Source organism: Gorilla gorilla, chromosome 8 (assembly GCF_029281585.2).
Source record: "Gorilla gorilla gorilla isolate KB3781 chromosome 8, NHGRI_mGorGor1-v2.1_pri, whole genome shotgun sequence".
NCBI classification, from domain to species: Eukaryota; Metazoa; Chordata; class Mammalia; order Primates; family Hominidae; genus Gorilla; species Gorilla gorilla.
The window spans coordinates 139,444,402-139,462,797 of NC_073232.2; the positions used below are offsets into that span (position 1 = coordinate 139,444,402).

At 43.2% G+C, this 18,396-nt stretch overlaps 2 protein-coding genes across 4 annotated transcripts in view; one reads left to right on the plus strand and one right to left on the minus strand.

Annotated features, from left to right (window-relative positions):
* The window catches only part of DOCK1 (dedicator of cytokinesis 1), a 565,813-nt gene that overhangs the window by 258,254 nt on the left and 289,163 nt on the right, over positions 1-18,396 (plus strand). The gene's annotated exons all lie outside the window — the stretch shown is intronic.
* Positions 1-18,396, minus strand: part of INSYN2A (inhibitory synaptic factor 2A) — a 67,153-nt gene that overhangs the window by 24,425 nt on the left and 24,332 nt on the right. The window contains exon 3 of one of the 2 annotated variants that reach the window (XM_055353893.2): positions 14-85. The exons of the other annotated variant lie outside the window; for it this stretch is intronic. Within the exon in view, the coding sequence (XP_055209868.1) occupies positions 14-85 (72 nt within the window). The remainder of the gene's footprint in view (positions 1-13; positions 86-18,396) is intronic. 2 annotated transcript variants of the gene reach the window in all.

The following is an 18,396-nucleotide window of genomic DNA, read 5'->3' on the forward strand; positions in this document are numbered from 1 at the left end:
AATGTTAACATACCTATAGATAATACATGCACTGTTCCTGCATGTGTCACAATTAGCTGTGTCTTGCCCCGTCCGATATGAAAGCCTACAAGATAAGAACAGGAGAGCATTACAAGCGGTGGCTGGGGGTCACTGGCTTTATAGAGCAGATGCCTCAAATCAGATGCCTTCCCAATGCCAAGCTCATTATGGTCATGGAAATTGATTAATGCATGTTTCCCAGTTTGCTCCTGTCTCTGCTTTCGTTGTACAAAACCAATGCAACACCTACAGCTAAGATGATATTTAAATTAAATTTAGAAGTGAACATAAGCTCCTGGATGAAGTAAATAATATGATTTTGTTATAAGCACAGGGAATGTGGGATGTTTCAATGCAGACTTATGGTGTTTTAAAGAAACTCTGAGGAAAAACCAACCATATACACATATGCTGACTCCATGGCTTATGTTTGCTCTACCCCCGCCTGTCCTGCTACAACCGGGACTGGCAGAGTGCAGCCTGCAGGCCAAATCCCGCTGGGGCCTGGTTTTGTCCAGCAAACTAAGAATGGATTTTACATTTTTAAGCACTTGAAAAAAAATTGAAAGCATATAATATTTGTGACACATGGAAATGATCTGAAATTCAAATTTCAGTGTCCATGAATAAAGTTTTTACTTTTGACAATAAAATGGTGAAAGTTTTTATGAAAATACCTATTTCTAGTATCCTCAGTTTTGCCTCTTGGTCTGCAAATCCCTGAACATTTACTCTCTGGCTCTTTAGAGAAGAAAATGCCAAGCCTTATGTTAGAATGTCTTACTCCCATTGCCATAACTTCTGGGTTACTTTCCCTGGCTTTATTCTCTGGTCAGTTCTGTCAGACCCCCGAGGCCAGGCAGATTTTGGCCTTTGTAGGGGAGGTTGCTAATTCTCCCCCCTAATTAAAAAATTAATAATAATGACCTTGGGGTCTTTCTGTAGTATATTGTTGAAGGTTGTATAAACATAAAGGGTTGAGAATTTTCTGGACCAGGCTGGAGTTGCCTTGGCTATTTCTTGGTCCAGCCACCTAGGAACAGCTGGGGAGTGTTTTGTGCTTTCACAGTTTCTCCTATTTTATCCAGCCTTTCCTCTCTGACATTTTTAACATGCAGATGTGTATTTTCTGGATATTATTTTGTGTCCAGGCACAGACATGATAACCGGAATGTTAAATTTGTGGCAGGAGAAAAGCTCCCATCTGAATTAGCTTATAAACACTCTGGGGGCAAATTTCCACGTACAGAGCTACTCACCAGAGTAACAGTGTGCACAGAAGGTCTTCTGTCAACATTGCTAGTCAGTACTTTTTATCCCCTTTGCTATGTAAACTTCTCTGCATCATGGGTTTTAAATTGAAAATAACTTTTGTTTTCCTCATTATATTTTCTGTTACATCAACATTTGACAAAAGGATTGTCTGCTACATGCCATGATTGTCTCAGTGGGCTTGCAAAACTCAGACGTGACCTCATGGTTCTGTGCAGTTTGTTGATCAAGTGACCATATTCTGCTCCAAAGTGTTGCCAGGCACTTTCTGTGATTCATCATATTTCAACCGGAATTGGAATTACAGTATGGCTGTCTCTATCGTCTTTCCATCATCACCTCCCACATTAGGCGCCTTTGGAACCCCACAGCAGGCCATTCCATTCTCCCGTTGGCTTTGTCAGGAGAGAGGGGGATGAACAGCCTGTGCCTTATCCCCTCCCCTTGTTCCTCACCAGACACGGTGAATTTTTAGTCCTTACTCCTTTCCTTCTCATGGCAAGCCCCAAGAATGCATTCCTCCTGCACCTTCCCACCTGGCTCCAGATTTGTCCACCCTATGGCAAGGCTCTTCCACATCATGACATCACCCTTTTCCCTTCTCTCTTGCCCTATATAGACTTACAGCCTTTCTCCATCAGCTAATTCTACTGGAGCTTGGCTCTAAGCTCAGTGCTGACCAAGGTCATTTTGCACAGTGAAGTCAGTGCCATCCTTGAGCTCAGGTGCTGGCAATGGCACGGTCCACTGAATGTGTTGTTAAACTGTTAAACTGTTGGCTTGGGTGGCAGATGAGGTACTGCTCTACTATTGTGTTGTGCTAGTGGGTATAAGCCAGCAGTCAGGAGAAAGTACCTAGTACTTGTCTATATGTGCTAGTCATATCCAAATTTTAGGTTCTTACAGTGGGCGAAACCAGGGATATTTACAGTTTTCTGAAGGCACTGTTTTTGTGCTCATAGGAAAGTGTGAATTCTAAGCTTATAGAACCTTCCTGCCCTAAACCTCAGGGGAAATGTCTATCAAGCCTCATCAACATCAACACTCCTTCCTTGCCCAGTGTCCAAGTTTCCCAGTGCCTCACTTGCATTAGAGCCCTGAGCCTTCTAATTATGCTAGCCTCACTTACAGAGGAGCATACAGTCACACTTCAGGTCCAGGATCTCATTATTCTTAGGCCCCAGGCTTCTGATGCTCCCTGTCACCTTGCTTGTACGCTGGGGCTGGTGTTCTGCACTACATGTAATTGGCAGCTTGGGATAGGCAATGAACCTGACAATGAGAGGACAAAGGCTTCAGGCACCTGAAATGTACAAGAGGAATCTTCCAGGACCTTGGAGTACTTCAGTAAGAAATTGCTTTTCTGAATCTTTTCTTCTGTTTTCTTTACTTTTCTTTTCTCTTTTTCTTCTTCTTCTTTTTTTTTTTGAGACTGAGTTTCGCTCTTGTTGCCCAGGCTGGCGTGCAATGGGCACAATCTGGGCTCACCACAACCTCTGCCTCCTGGGTTCAAGCGATTCTCCTGCCTCAGCCTACTGAGTAGCTGGGATTACAGGCATACGCCACCACGCCCGGCTAATTTTGTATTTTTAGTAGAGACGGGGTTTCTCTATGTTGGTCAGGCTGGTCTTGAACTCCCAACCTCAAGTGATCTTCCCCCCTCGGCCTCCCAAAGTGTTGGGATTACAGGCGTGCGCCACCATGCCTGGCCCGAGATATTGCTCTTCCAAAGCCCTTCCTGAAAAGACTTTACTGCAGTCACATTGTAGAAAGCACATATTCCTCCATTACAGTCAGTAAGCAAATAGTTATTAAGTACATACTAAGTGTGAAACATTTTTCTGGCTCTACAGGAGACATTTGCGAATAAGATGGAGTCCTTGTCTTCACAAAGCTCACAGTGGCATGGGAGTGGCAGAAGGGCAACATAAATGCATAAATGAGCAAACGGTTAATTTTTGATACTGCTGAGTGTTAAGGAAGTGTTGTGAAGCAGTATTTTGGCCTGGAATGAACTCTAAGGAGGTGACATTTTTAGTGAGACCTGGATGGTAATGAAAAAGCAGTCAGTCATCTGTTGATCCAGGGTTGGATGTTGCAAACACAAAGACCATCACGTGTTAATATCCTGCAGTGGGAATGATGTTCCTCTGTTTGCAAGTCAGAAAAAAAGGCCAGTGCTGCTGGAATAGATGCAGCAGGTGAGAGTGGGGAGAGATGAGGACATGTGTATAAAATGAGAGGCCCTTTGGGCATTATTTTAAGTTGAATGGGAAGCCACTATAGTTTTTCTTACAGGTGGTTGAATGACATGGAAACACTTCTTGACTTTTACTCTCAATCCTCTCCTTCTATAACATCATTTTCACTCAATTTTCTTTCTCTTGCTTCTTTTATTTACAACCCAGCCCAATTCACCAATTCCTGAGAAAATGGCATGGTTTGGCTGACGTTTGTTGGTAAGAACCAAAGGAGTCATTATGTTTTCTTTGTTTGGAGACATATCTGTGGTCATTCTTTTTTTAGCTAGTTGAAAACAGTGGGTGGTCTGTCAATTTCTAAATATATGTATGTTTCTCCCATGTGTGAGAATTATTTTTAGGACCTCATTACCGTGAAGGTGAGGTTTTGTTTAAGTTTTGTTTAGGATCTTCCTTTTGTTTAAAGGAATCAATTGTTTGGAGTCCATGAATGTCAGCAGGAGATTACTTTGTGAATAAAATTTAAAGTGTTGACCTTGTCATGTGGTTAATTCACAGGCGGCTGCCAGCAGCTGATGTCAATCAGGGTATGCCTGCTAAAATTCTATTAAGCACGAGAGTGTTCTCAATAGAGGGCTTAAAACTATGTAATCCATTGTGCTTATTGCTTTGATAATCCATCCAATTGTCCTTGAAGCTTCCAAGCTGTAGGGTTTGGCTTCACTGATAATTTTATGGTCACATTAATAATTGGGCTGCAGCATCTGAATATGTTCACCAAATAGAGATGAAACAGATAAGTTATTTCTACAGGACAGGGAACACAGAGTGCTGTTATGGAATTTCCCTATTTTTTCCTTCTCAACTTGGAAACACATCAGAAAACAGTACTTTGAATGATTCTCTATATTGCCATTGCCATAAGGAAGAACAATCTAAAAACTTTAAACTGCTAGAGCAGATTCTTCTCCAGTGACAGTAGGGCTGGAGATCTTTTGTAGATTAGAAGTTTAGAGAGGAGAAAGCTTAGGTTATTGATGTAAAACCTGCAGCGGAAGAACATTTGGATCACAAATTATAAATTTTCTGTCTTGCAGATTAATTGCTACCTTTGTAAAGCACTCTTCCCTTTTGCTTTGAGGAGCCTGTATTATATATACATAGGCTTGTAACTCCATGCGTGATACAATACCTGGTACCTTCTGGGCGTTCAGTGAATGTTGATGTAGCTAAGTCATAGAGTCCATATTTGTATTTTCATAAGTCCAGAATAACACATTTATCTATTTAAAGAATTCCAACTGAGTGTGGACAAAAACCCTGACAAGTATAAATTGTGAAAAGTTCTAGTCTTCATTTTTCTCCCCATATGAACTCCTTTGGGTGCTAATGATAAGCATGTTCATTGTAAATATGGATTTTGTGGCATTCACTATGTATCGTCCCATGGCAGTTAGTTGTAAGTATTCTCTTAACAATGCATATAGCTTGGAAAACATCGCATTCAGCACCAGGGACAGTGTTAAAAGTCCAAGGAGCTCTCTTTTTTTGGTGCTTTTGTTTTCTGTTCTGTTGACCCTCTAGCCTCCCATCCTTCTAGAACTGGGTTTTATCCCAGGGACCAATTTGGGGACCCTGGACCTCTCCTTGCTTGATGCCTTTTGAACACTCCTTGGTCAAGGTAGGCTTGCCTGTTAGAGGAGCCTGGACATGAACTGTTAATAGGGAAGCTATAAGAACATAGACTCTGCGACAGTGCATGAAAGAGAAGGTGATGCTCTGTCAGAAACAGAAGGGATCTAGACAAGCCAGTTTTACAAGGTGGTTTTTGTGGAGTCCAGTTTTTGAGTCATTTACATTTCTGTTTTGTAGTGAACCACCTTTCTTCACAGGACTTTGCTCTACTTTAAAGAAAGGAAAATAAACTTGGCTTACAGAACACAGCGTGGAGCTCTAGTCAGGGCTACCTCTCTGTAATGGCCTGGACCTCTCAGGTTTAGCTCAGCATGCAGTTCCCCAGTTTCTCTAGCTACCTTATACCTTTATAATAATCGGCTCTAATTCTTCAGTTGTTACTATCAGCAATTCCTGAATGTATAAATACATATATATACTTGTATACTTACAAGTATATAACATACCTGAATTTTTTTGTGTGTAAATACACACACACACACACCTTTGTAAATTTATTTTAAAAAGTAGTGACAATTCGGGGCATGCAGGTCTTCAGTTAATCCTTTTTGGACCAATAGCAAAAGAGGGAATATATGCACCTTTGTATATTTATTTTAAAAACTGGTGACAATTTGGGGTATACGTGTTTTCAGTTATTCCTTTTATGGACCATTGGCAAAAGAGGGCATCACGGGTAGACATTTGAAAAGAAACAAAGAAGGGCAGGCCCACGGCAGAGCTGGTGCTGCAGTTTTTGTGACACCACTGCAGGAACGATAAAGGAGGAGGGTGGCTGCCGGCCTCAGCCTGAGAGCCGCACCATGGCCACGTCCTGGGCGGCAGGGACTCCGAGGAGCAGGGCGTGGGAGGGCTGGACGGCATCTGCTCTTTCATGCTGACACCACAGGGAGATCTAAGTCAGCAGGGCCCTGGGTGTTAGGAAAGGGTGTTGAGAAATGTCAGAGAAAGGTCACTGCAAGCTTTCTTCCCGGCCACATATCCAAGCTCTGCTTAGTGTCTCTGAGACCTTGAAGATAGGGCCTGAGAGGCAGGACTAACAACTCTGAGGCAATCATAACAAAACATGAATTGTTTGGTTAAAAGGTCAGGAAAGAAAAAAAAAAAAATGTCTCTCACTGTGCTGTCATTAGAAGCAAAGACCGAGAAAGTGACAAGCATCTCCTAGAGGGATGGTTAGCAAGTGGAAACTAATTTTACAGTACCTAATAGTAATTACAGTACTAGTATTGGGTTATTGGATTGATGTAAATGTGCTGTTTTTACTGCCATAGTCCCACAACACTATTTCCTTCATAAGATCTTAAATTCTCAATGGAAAGTTCTCTTCTCACATTCCTGGGTGACTGGATGGGGCATTTGTGTGTGCCTGGTCTGGTTGCAGAGTTCAGCAGCATGCTGTGGGCCCCTCCCTGGAAGATGTGTTCAGTACACAGTGCAGGGGAGGGCAAGTGACCCAGTTGTTGATTTGCTGCTCTTTTAAATGACTTGTTAATTTTCAGCAAGTTCAGAGCTTCTAGCATGTCAGGGAGCAGCACGTTGGATAATGCTGAAATCAAAGCATGACCTTCTAAGTGTGGTCTTCAAAATGGTCATTACATAGGGTATGGCAATTGTCACACTGAATCAATTCAGAGGCTGTATCCTAGGTTTACCTGTATGGACCTTAGCTAGAGATGGTGGTGGTTGCAGATATAAAAAAGGCATGGTCTCTGCTCTCAAAGAAAATGTGTTTGCCGTTAATTTATTCTCTTAAGTTTGATCTCTCTTGTTCTTTCAGTTTTCTTACTGGATGCAACAATCGTTTTTTTCTTCTGCATTCTTACCCAGGTTTGTGCACTAGCTGTCTCTTCTCGATAACTAAGCCATCATTTATGTCAGCATCTTGAAGGGCTTTTTCACTCAATAGTCTCAAAGTGACATTAATTAGAGGCATAAAATGATACCACCACTATTGCTGGGAGAAATTAAGTTTCAAAAAGTAGTAAAGGCACTTGTTTTCAGTGATTCCCTCCTATGTTTGAGAGCCACTCTGAGCAGTAGATTTGGCTTGTTTCTGAATCTAAGGTCTCACCAGGAGTTTGCCAGATTGTGCCCTGGACATGTACTTAATTTTAGATGTCAGCTGTTTACAGCTAAAGTGGATTTAGACTTCACCATATACTCATGGAAACGCAAGTACATTGTCTTAGCATTTGAGCTGTTAAATGCTAGAATTTGAGGGAACAGCCAATTTATGGTTGCTAAAAGAATATGAAGTTGATTTTCGTAACCAACTCCCAAGATCACCCCTTCGTCAGTCAAAGGCGGTACTGGCTTTTGGTGATGGTTTGTCTGTTCCCTTTTTCCCAGTAGCTGATAGGACCCATCTGTCAGCCAGCATCCAACTTGCTAAAGTTAGGCTGAGCAGTTATGAGATCCTTGCTGGCCTTGGATCTCCAAGTAGACAAAGTAAGTTGTTAGTGGTAAAAACTGAAGTTGCAATTTGAAGAGCACAAATTGTGACCCTCCATACTGGCAAGGCTGTTTGGAGTACTGCCTCTGTTCTCCCCTGCTTTTGGGATGTCGAACAGGGTTGAGTGTTGACACCTCTCCAGCTGCCCGGCTGCCACCTTTTGAGAGTTCTGCTGGAGCAGCTGTTCTTTACGGACCCTTTGGCTGGCTCTCCCCCACTCTCCTCACCTCTGCTCCATTTCCTCTGCCAGAACACCTGTCTTGCCATGTTGTCATGGCAGGCTAATCTTTCTTTGTTCGCCAGTCACAGAGGAGATGGCAAGAAAGATCTGTGGGTACATGGAATGATGAATGAATGAGCACATGAAAAATATAATTGAGAAGGTGTCTTTGTCTCAGATCTATGGGGGTTGGATTGACCCCTGTTCCAGAGAAACTTAGCAGCTTTTTCCTGACAGTTAAGTAAAACTCTGGAAAACTGTCTCCCATGTTTTCTGCTCAGGACGTTGATGATGGGACAAGCAGTGTCTGTGGTAGAGTTACTTTAATATAACCACCACTCATGGGTTTCGAGAACGTTAATGCAATTTGATTTTGTCTGATTGGTTTCTCTTTTCTCCAGCTCTTTCGCCTGCAGATGTATGTCAGGTGGTAAGGCTGATCCCATTAGCTCTCAGTATTCTCCATTTGTCTAGAATGTCTTTCTGGGGAAGGGCAAATACTTCTTTTTCAGACACCCATGTAATCTCCCTGAATATGAACATGCATTTTCTATAGTGTTTCTTGTATACAGTTGTGTCCCAATTGATTACTTTAAGGGAGATCTAGTTTTGTCATCCCATGTGAGAACCTGGAAGTAATATCTCTCTAAGAACATGATAGTTAGATCTGATAGCATTCTAATGCTGAATCTCCATATAGATTAAAGGATTTTGAGGGCTACCCTGGCAACCTCAACACAAATTACTTAGCAATGATGTTTGGAGCACAGCTCATTCAGAAGTTGAGGTGGGTCTGTCTTCATCCCATTTCTCTTTACCTTACTTTTTTTCCATGGTAGGGCAAAGTTCTCAGAATCACACACATCCCATTCCCCTAAAGCCAGGAATCGAGATTTAAACCCTGGAAGGATCACCTGTACATGTAAACTCCATGTGGTCTCATTTAACATGTCAGGATAATTTTCAACAAGCCTAGTTATTTCTACTTAGTGTTCTAATCATAGACCTTAACGGACTTTGCTACAAAGGAGCCGACATAACGAGCCGGCCTCCCCAGGCCTGCCAGTCCCAGTTCATCAGGGGCTTGCTGTGCGTCAGCACTGTGCATGGCCTGTGCTGGGGAACAGTTGCTTGGAAGAATAAAACACAGGTCTCGCCCCCAGACACTTAAAATCCAGAAGACCTTTGTTTCCAAAATGAAGGAATTCTTGATGGGTTAAGGAAGCAGAGTCACATAACCCTGAACAGTAGCACTCCTTCCATGGGACTGTTCTAACCCGCATGCAAACCTGCATCCTTGGTCCAGGCCCGGCTTCTCTCTTCCCTCCCGGACAGCACAGCACATCCTCAGTGCAGCACTCCCAGCACCTTGTTTGTGGCTCTCTTGCAGACCATGCCACTGTGGAATCTGATGATCAGATGCACTTTCTCTGTCCTATGGGACTGGGCATTTTGCTGGCTGGGAACATGTCTTTGTTCCTCTTCACAATCCTAGCTGATAGCTTGGTGACTTCTGCAGATCGGGGCTTGAGGTGCATCAGCAATGCCTGGTCGTTTCATGTCCAGTGAAAGTCAGTTTCCTTCCCACCTCTCCCTCCCTCCCTGCTTGAGACTTCTCCACCACATTTATCGCCATGGAGTATACCGGGAGCTGTAGCTATTTCGCTTTCCCTGTCTCCCTCCACGAGAAGGTCAGCACGATGTGGGCAGAGGTTTTTGTCTGTTCCCGGGTGGGCGAACTTTCAGTGCCCACCTCAGGGCCAGAAGTAGAGTAGATGACCGAGAAATATTTTTTGAATAATGCTTGAGTGAATGAATGAATGAGTGAATGAATGAGGAGTCTGTGTGAGTGCCCTTTTGGGTGAACTGATAACATACCCTTTTGCTTCTGAAAAGGAAAATAGGACTCTCACAATTTTGTAATGTGTCTGTCTAAATAGTATTCATATTAGCCCATTTTAAATTTCCTCAAACAAGTAGAAAAAAGATCAGTCCAGTCGTCTTCTGCTTCCGACACCCAGTTTTGAAAATAAATAGCTTGGTCTTGCACCTAAACCAGGCCCACTTCCGTGTCTGGATAAAGGCTTCTTTTTTTTTTTTTTGCCCTGAAGCAATCCTGGTGGATGTGTTCCAGGAAGAAACACCCTTAATGAACTCAGTGGCTTTCTTTCGATGGTGTGGACAAATTAACTTTTATTGGCCTCGCAGCTCCCCAGATGTGGTGACACTATAATTCTGGGGAGGCTCTGGCTGTTAGGGAAGCTTTTAATGCTTGTTTTCATTATCAAGAATTAAAGGGTAACAATGCTGGTGGATCGTGGCAAAGCATCACAGTTAGCAGGGAGATTCCAACCTGCGTGGCATCCCAGGGGATGCAGGGGTCAGCCGGGCTCCCTCTCCTCTCTTTCTCCCTTGGCCCTTTGTCTTCCCTGTCATTTGCCTCCTTTTTTTTTTTTTTTTTTTTTTTTTTTTGAGACAGAGTCCTGCTCTGTCACCCAGGCTGGAGTGCAGAGGTGCGATCTGGGCTCACTGCAAACTCCACCTCCCAGGTTCAAGTGATTCTCCTCCCTCAGCCTCTTGAGCAGCTGAGATTACAGGTGCCCGCCACCACACCCCACTAATTTTTGTATTTTTAGTAGACACGGGATTTCACCATGTTGGCCAGGCTGGTCTCAAACTCCTGACCTCAGGTGATCCACCCGCCTCGGCCTCCCAGAGTGTTGGGATTACAGGCATGAGCCACTGCGCCCGGCCGTGCCTCCTTGTTTTTGTTGCTCCTCTCTGTAGCCGTGTCCCAGCAACTTGTATGCTTCCTTTTTCACAGAGCCATCATGCATGATGAAGAAAATGGAATGCATCAGTATTTTATAGACATTATTATTGCAGATTTGGACAGAGACAAATACAGAGATGAACACTATTATTAAGGCAGGACTTTTTATTTTTTAGCTTTAGTGCCTTTTAATCATATTTTCATAATATAAAATCATAACATAAATATCAGGAAAGCTAGTAATTATTATTTTGTGTGTGGACTGCCTGGCTATATTATAAACAGGGCAAAGCTTACATTTTCCTTCCTTCATTCATGCAGTCAGAGAAATACTAAGTTGCAAAATGATGACAATGATACAAACAAGTCATTTGGTCCAGAAGGCACCAGGAGCAGCTATTAATAAGGAAAACAACTTTTTCCAGCTGAGGCCGAGTTGATTAACTTATTTTCCTGGAGGAGAGATAAAGCTCAAGCTATAATTTATTGAAAATTAATGAAAATGAATTTTGGTGGCACTGGCTATCAAACTAGAATGAAAATAAGAATGTGAGTATACTGTATTAAACCAAATTTTCCTTCAGGACTCCCCTATTTCTTCAGCTCTTGTACCGTCACAGAGGTTCGAATTTGAAAGCATTAATGTTGTCAGTTTTTGCCAGTGGTTCTGATGGTAAATATCCACAGAGTCTTTTATCTTTAATTTCTTTTGATGTGTGTTTTTAGATCAAGCTTAGTTAGCAATGTTTAATGAGAACTTATACATCTTGGAGCTTTAGTGCTTTGTTTCAAAAGCCTGACCTTGCATTTGCTTTTTAAACAAATGTTTCAGAGCTCTTGTTGCCAAAGACTAAAATCTTGAAATTTTGGTGTGATCATTTATAAATTTCTTGATGTCCAGTTATGAGACTCTTCTAGGGGGATAACCTAGTGCTGTAAGCAATGACATACTGATAGAAAAAACTTCACTGCCTTTTTGGTTAAAGGATTCTCATTGTTAGATCATTTTTTCCCCCAGGATCTCAATTTTCATGAATGTTCTTTCCAGCCTATCTTTAAGGTTTATTTTTATATTGTATTGCAAACAATGCAGTATCAAATGTTTGTTGTTCACATGGATGTGGACATCAATATGAGGAAGGAAGAGCCAGACAGGCATGTGACGGTCCTCTGAAGGACCACTGATATTACAAATGGCCTGTGAACTGGGTTCCCAGGCAGGTTCCTCAAGGAGAGACGTTGCATCCTGGCACCCAGATCCCTGGACTTAAAGATCAGTGGCCTTGATTTGTCTGAAATTACTTCACAGAGAGGATTCCTGTTAATGATTCACAGAGAGGAATCCTGTTAAGGATTCCTGTTAATGAGGATCCTTCCCAATACACTTCATTTATGGGACCCTCTCAATGGAGGGATCTCTGCTGTCTCTAGCACCGGAAAGATGCTTTCTCCAGAAGATGAATTGGCATGAACCCTACCAGGCCTGGAAGGGTAGGAGCTTCTGTAGCCTTTTCAAGTAAAAGGGAAAATCCAGACTTGCATTAGCAAAAAAATTAAAAAATTTAAAAAATGCCTGCATTTTCTTATTTATTTATTTATTTATTTATTTATTTATTTATTTATTTATTTTCTGAGACGGAGTCTCGCTCTGTAGCGCAGGCTGGAGTGCAGGGGCACAATCTCGGCTCACTGCAAGCTCTGCCTCCCGGGCTCACTCCATTCTCCTGCCTCAGCCTCCCAAGTAGCTGGGACTACAGGTGCCTGCCACCACGCCCCGCTAATTTTTTTTTATTTTTAGTAGAGACAGGGTTTCACGTGTTAGGCAGGATGGTCTCGATCTCCTGACCTCGTGATCCACCCACCTCGGCCTCCCAAAGTGCTGGGATTACAGGCGTGAGCCACCGCACCCGGCCCAAAAAATGCCTGCATTTTCATTAGTTCATGTTGGTTCCCCATTTTCAGGGGAGAGAGAAGATGAGTGGGCCGGTCTGACAGCCCAGATGTGAATTCTGGCATTAACATGTCTTACCAGCTTTTTGACCTTGGAGAAGGTACTGAGCATATCCAAGCTCTAGCTAGCTTCCTCATGGAGGGCATTCCCACCTTGGACTGTTACTCTAAAGATTAAAGAAGATAATACCAAATGGCTGGCACATTGTAGGTGCCCAAAATAGGTGACCTCTGTAGGTCGCCTGTATGGGGATTCTCATTTCACTAGAACGCTCCCTCAGCTCCAGTGGGAAATAGAGCTCAAACCATTTTTGCATAGCTTAGCAGGAATTGCATGGAGTTTTTAAAATTATTTGAAAATTAGAACTTGCATTTCATTTTTTTTTAAATCCAAATTCTGGGACACAAATCCATAAATTCCATAAATGTTCATGCCATGCCTTGAATTGCTCATTTTATCTGCAAATGGGCTGTCTGGATTGCCTAGTGGCTCGGTGGTGAGGCTTTTATTCACCTACCAACTTAAAAGGCTGAGGAGGTATTTGAAATCTATTTTGGCATTCTGCACAGGAAGATTATTTAAATTACATTTTCATGTATGTGTGATACCTACATGAAGCCCAAAGCAAGAATTTGAAATGTGTTTTATATTCTTACAAATATATTTTGCTTTATTTTTCATATTAGAGATGGAAAGCCTTATTATTTTTTAAGAACTTAAAAGTAGTGTTTACAAAGTTATATAAATATAAGCTATAAAAAAAGGCTTGCTGTGACCCTGTGAATTAAATGAAGAAAATGACAGAAAGAATATGAAATGTGCTTCCCATTTCAAAATCTCAAAGAAACGATAACTTATATTTGGGGTTTCGAACTTGAATATTCTATTGCAAATAAATAAAAGCCATTAGTTTCAACAGAAAAAGAAAAGAAAATGGCTTCCCTGAAAACAATTCAAAGGATTGCAACCTTGCAGGACAGAGACCAACTCTAGCATTTGTAGTACTGGGAGAGATAAGGAATTGATGAAGTGTCAAGAGGAAAAAGAAAACAGAACAGTGGGATCATTGCACACTTTTATTGATGGAGATCTGCAGCGAGGTTCCGCCCCGCCCCCGAAACTTTTATGAGTATTATAAGGCAGTGGCTGAAATTGTGATGTTCTCAGACATCTCTATAGAATATGTTCTTGGAGCAGAAAGGAGCCTCTAGGGCCTCTCCTCTTATTTGGACCATGTTCCTTTCATATCAAAAAATGTAGCTCAGAGGCCAGGCCAGGATGAACTAGAACAAAATCCAGGTCTCCTGATGCTACATCAGCTCCCCTGCCTGTGACACCAAATGAACTGGTCCTGTCCTTTTCTCTGGAAACCACCAAGACAAAGCTTCATGTCTCCATTTAGTGATCCTCACCACCACCCCCCATCCCCAAAATACACCACCCTGTAAAATAAAGCAAGAAAATCTCTTCCCTGTGTTCAAGCTCCTCCCCTGGCTTCACCTCCTTGAATCTTAGCACTTGGAGGGTTGCTTCCCAGTAGCAAAGTAACCTCGAAGGGAGTAACTTACTGAGTGCAAACATAGCCTGAGGACTGAGACCCTCTTTGTCCATAATTCATTTCATCTCCAAGAGAAGCCCAAGAGGCGGGTATTCTCAGCTGTCTGTTACAGAGAAAAGCTGAGGTCCAGAGGGGTTAATAAGCCTGTGCACGCAGGTCAGGAGAGGGAAGGTCAGCATCTCAGGACCTGCAGAGTGGAGAGCCTGGTCACCCCACCCTATCCCTCTCCTGAATCTCACTCTGGAAAAATGGAAGAACCAAGTGCATGGGAGGCTGACCTCAGCCAGCTGGCTGGAATGATTTAAAATGTTTTGGGTTATGATAAATGTGGAGAGAGACATCGAAGCTGATTTATCAAGAATATTGGAAAATGAAGTGCTGACATTTCCATGCCATTCAAATAGGGAGAGCTAAGGCACAGGAGAGCATTTGGCAGCAACAACCTTTTTGCTTCTGATCTCGGCTCAGCGCTGCTTTCTCTCTGCTGCTCACAATGCCCTGCTTTTCTGTGATGCATCTGGCCAGAGCCAGGGAACACAGCACTCAGTATTCCAGAGAAGAGCCACAAGATCGTTTTCAGGACTGCAGAGGCTGTTGAGAGACCATCTAATGTCACCCACCTCCTCTCCTCAAAATTGGGCCATTCCCAGCTAACCAGGTGGAAGACTTCGATCTCTATTAAGTGGGTAGGTTTTGGCAAGAACAACCTAATCATCCTGCTAGAGAGTGCACAGCCAAATTGGGATGGGATCACCTCACTGTGCCCAGCTTTCCCCTTGGCTCTTGGAGGGGTGAGCCTGGGAAGCCAGGAAATCAGACTCTAAGCCCACACCTTCGTGATTCCTCAGCGTTTATGCACAGCTGCTGCAGCGGTGCACAATTTTCCATGTGGGTTCTTTCTGCTCTGTAACTTAAATAGTCCCCTTATGCTTCCTCTGTAATTGTGATGCAGTATTTATTCTGTTTGGGCATAGGTAATTAGAGCAAATGCAGAGATTTCTTATCCCCTGACAGGTCTCTCTGATTCTGAGTGATTTGTCAATATGAGGACATAAGATACAGCAAGTGTATCATTTCTGCCCATCTAGCATCAATATCTAGGTTAACGCAAGTCACATCACACAAACATGTTCTGTGATGGCTTTTTATTCCTGCTGCTGGGAGAATGAGACCTTTTTCATGTTTCCAAGAGATGCTGTCATATACATTGTACATACATATTAGGTATATGTGTATCATACACACACAGAGTTCCAAAGCAGGAACCCAGGTTGTATGGGCTGATGAACAATTAAGCGTCTATTTGAACAGCCTGAATGCCGATGAACTGTGAACCCCTCAAAGGCTGGGCCCGAATTCCTTTGACTCTCACATCCCCTCATTGCCTGGCACAGTGTCCATCACTTCAGTGATGTTTGGCAGAAACCTTCTAAATGTGTGAATGAATGATAGGCCGGTGTGCTTGGCAGTCACACACCTTGGACTGCCTGCACCCATATTCTGGCCTGAACATTTTTAGCTGTATGAATGTGGTCCCTGTATTTACAAACCATATATCAGGAGTCCATAACCTATGGCCTGTGGCCCAAATCTGGCTACCACCTGTTTTTGTAAATAAAGTTTTATTGGAACACAAGTATGCCCATTCATACAGATTCTCTGTGGGTGCTTTCAGGATACAATGGCAGAGTTGAATCATTGTGACAAAGACTGGCTGTCAATATGTATTTACTATTTGGCCCTTTGCAGAAAAGTTTGCTGACCTCTGCCATGTAGGAGCTGACCCTGAGCCCCTGCAGTAAACACAGATGTCCATGAGACTAAGTCCTTACTTCTTAAGTATGTGTATGTGCACATGACCTTCCATTACTTGTTGGCTATTCATTTTTTTTTGGTAAAGTTGAGCAAACCTTGGTACAGGATACCACACTTTGTCTGTATTAACTCGTTCCATCCCTCAGATCTTTCTTCCTCTCTCCCTTGTCTTGAACACCACCGTAAACGGCACCCTCACAGATCCCCTGAACTCAGGAGGTTCCTTTAGCTTCTTTTTTTACCACTGTGTGCCCGAGACTCGGGAGAGCTGGCCTCACACCACCAAGAAACCACCCTTTCTCAATGAGGATGAACAGAACCCCTGCTGACAGGGAACTGCCCCCATGATGGGGTGGCAGGGATGATGGGAGGTGATAAATGACTGGGTTTGCCACCCTTCCTGCAAGGTACTAGACTCTTTGGGTTGGTGTGTCACTTAGGATTTTCTGTTTTTAATCATGCTCTTGCCTTTGCTCAAGCCCCGAAGCCTCAGGGTCTTATCACTACCTGCTGGTCATGTTTAAGGGCCTGGGGTCCTCTTGCTCTCTTCCCCTACCCCAAGCCTGCAGGTAACACCCGGCAAATGCTGAGGGAGGCCTGGCCCGTAGAAGAATCTGCTTCACTCTGGGCAGTGACAGATTCTGATCATGTGCTTGATATCCTCAAGTAAAGCTTCTCACGATCATTTCTGGTCTTCTCCAAATAGCAGAGTATCATTAGGCTGTCACCAGCCAATGGACACTTCAAGAGACTAAATGTTTGGTGTAGGAAATCTAAGAGGCAAAGAGCGCTGTCGGGGTTGCCACACTGTAGTTGCTGGTGAGTTTACCCAACGCGCCGCCAAGACCTACACCCCACTGGTCTGAGGATCTCCTGCCCAGGAATCCCATAGCTGCTACAGGGAATTAGCACTGTTCTAATAATTGATTGGGTTTTTTAAATCCACTGTCCCATTTGCCTTGTTCTAAGCCTTCAGTGACTCCCATTAGTGACTTATTTAGGTAGCCTGTGTGACCCTGAACTTCCCCGGAAGACACAAGCATAATACTAAGAGCTCTGAAATAAGCAGGATAATTCTCGGCATTCATGCAAGCCCGCACTGCATACAGCAGAGTGATTTTAGTGAATTGCCTCAGTGTTTTACAAGGGACTAAAAGGCGTGAGTTTGCATACTTTTTGCACATCTAACCTACTTGCAGAATTCATCCCACTGAAATGCTCGTAACAGGATATGTCCTTTATTCAGCGCCAACTGTGTGCTGGTTATAAGTGGGAGCTTTGTAGATACCGTATTTCAGTGTCTACCACCCCTAGTTGATTTCAGACAAAATTGAAGCTCACAGAGGTTAACCTGTCTCAGCCATAAACATTCTCTGCCGAAGCCATTTGGAAATCTACATAAGCAAATGAAAATAATGAAGGAGAGTCTCTTACGAAAAATAATTTGGAAGCTACTGAAAGCGGTTGTAGCCAGTGACACAGAAATTCCTGCACAGGTTAAGAACGACAAGGAAGCACTTGCCTGACAAACTCAATAGTGAAAAGAAGTCCTATTAAAGAGATTTTACAATAAACATGTTCTAAGAAACATACATTGCCCAGGGCCATCAGCGGGATTCAAAGAGTACTGGCTTCCCAAGGAGCAGGCCCATGGCCCCTTTGGGCCAGGTCAGACCTTAAGCATAGTGTGGAAATGTGGGGGCAAGATTTGTCACTTGCATTCAAACTCATGGGCTCTGAGGTGCCTGCCCTCACTAGGACTCTTCTGAATGCAGATAAAATTCTGTTGGAAGCCCCTGTATGCTTTATTGGGGTGGCAAGTGGGGAGAGGAACTGACTTCCGCCAGTTTCAAGAGTGTTCTCCAGCACCTGATTTGTACGCTTTAGAATATTTTCCAAGAAAAGTTCCATTGATTTTTATTTTTTTGAGATGGAGTCTCGCTCTGTTGCCCAGGCTGGAGTGCAGTGGCGTGATCTTGGCCCACTGCAACCTCCACCTCCCGGGTTCAAGCAATTCTCCTGCCTCAGCCTCTGGAGGAGCTAGGATTACAGGTGCCCGCCACCACGCCCGACTAATGTTTATATTTTTTAGTAGAGACGGGATTTCACCATGTTGGCCAGACTGGTCTCAAACTCCTGACCTCAAGTGATCCACTCGCCTTGGCCTCCCAAAGTGCTGGGATTACAGGCATGATCCACCGTGCCCGGCCTCCACTGATATTTTAACTTGGTCATTTGAGTTCATTGTCCTATCATATAATAACTATGTATCAGTGTACACAAAGCAGAGTGCATTTACCTGTTTTTTTTGTTTTTTTTTTTTGTTTTTTTAAACCATGAGATGCAACTAAAATACCTACTTCCCAGTTCAGATCTGGTACATAAAGTAAGCCCTGTGAATCCCTCGTTCTGAAGTCCTAGAACTTGCCCTTCAA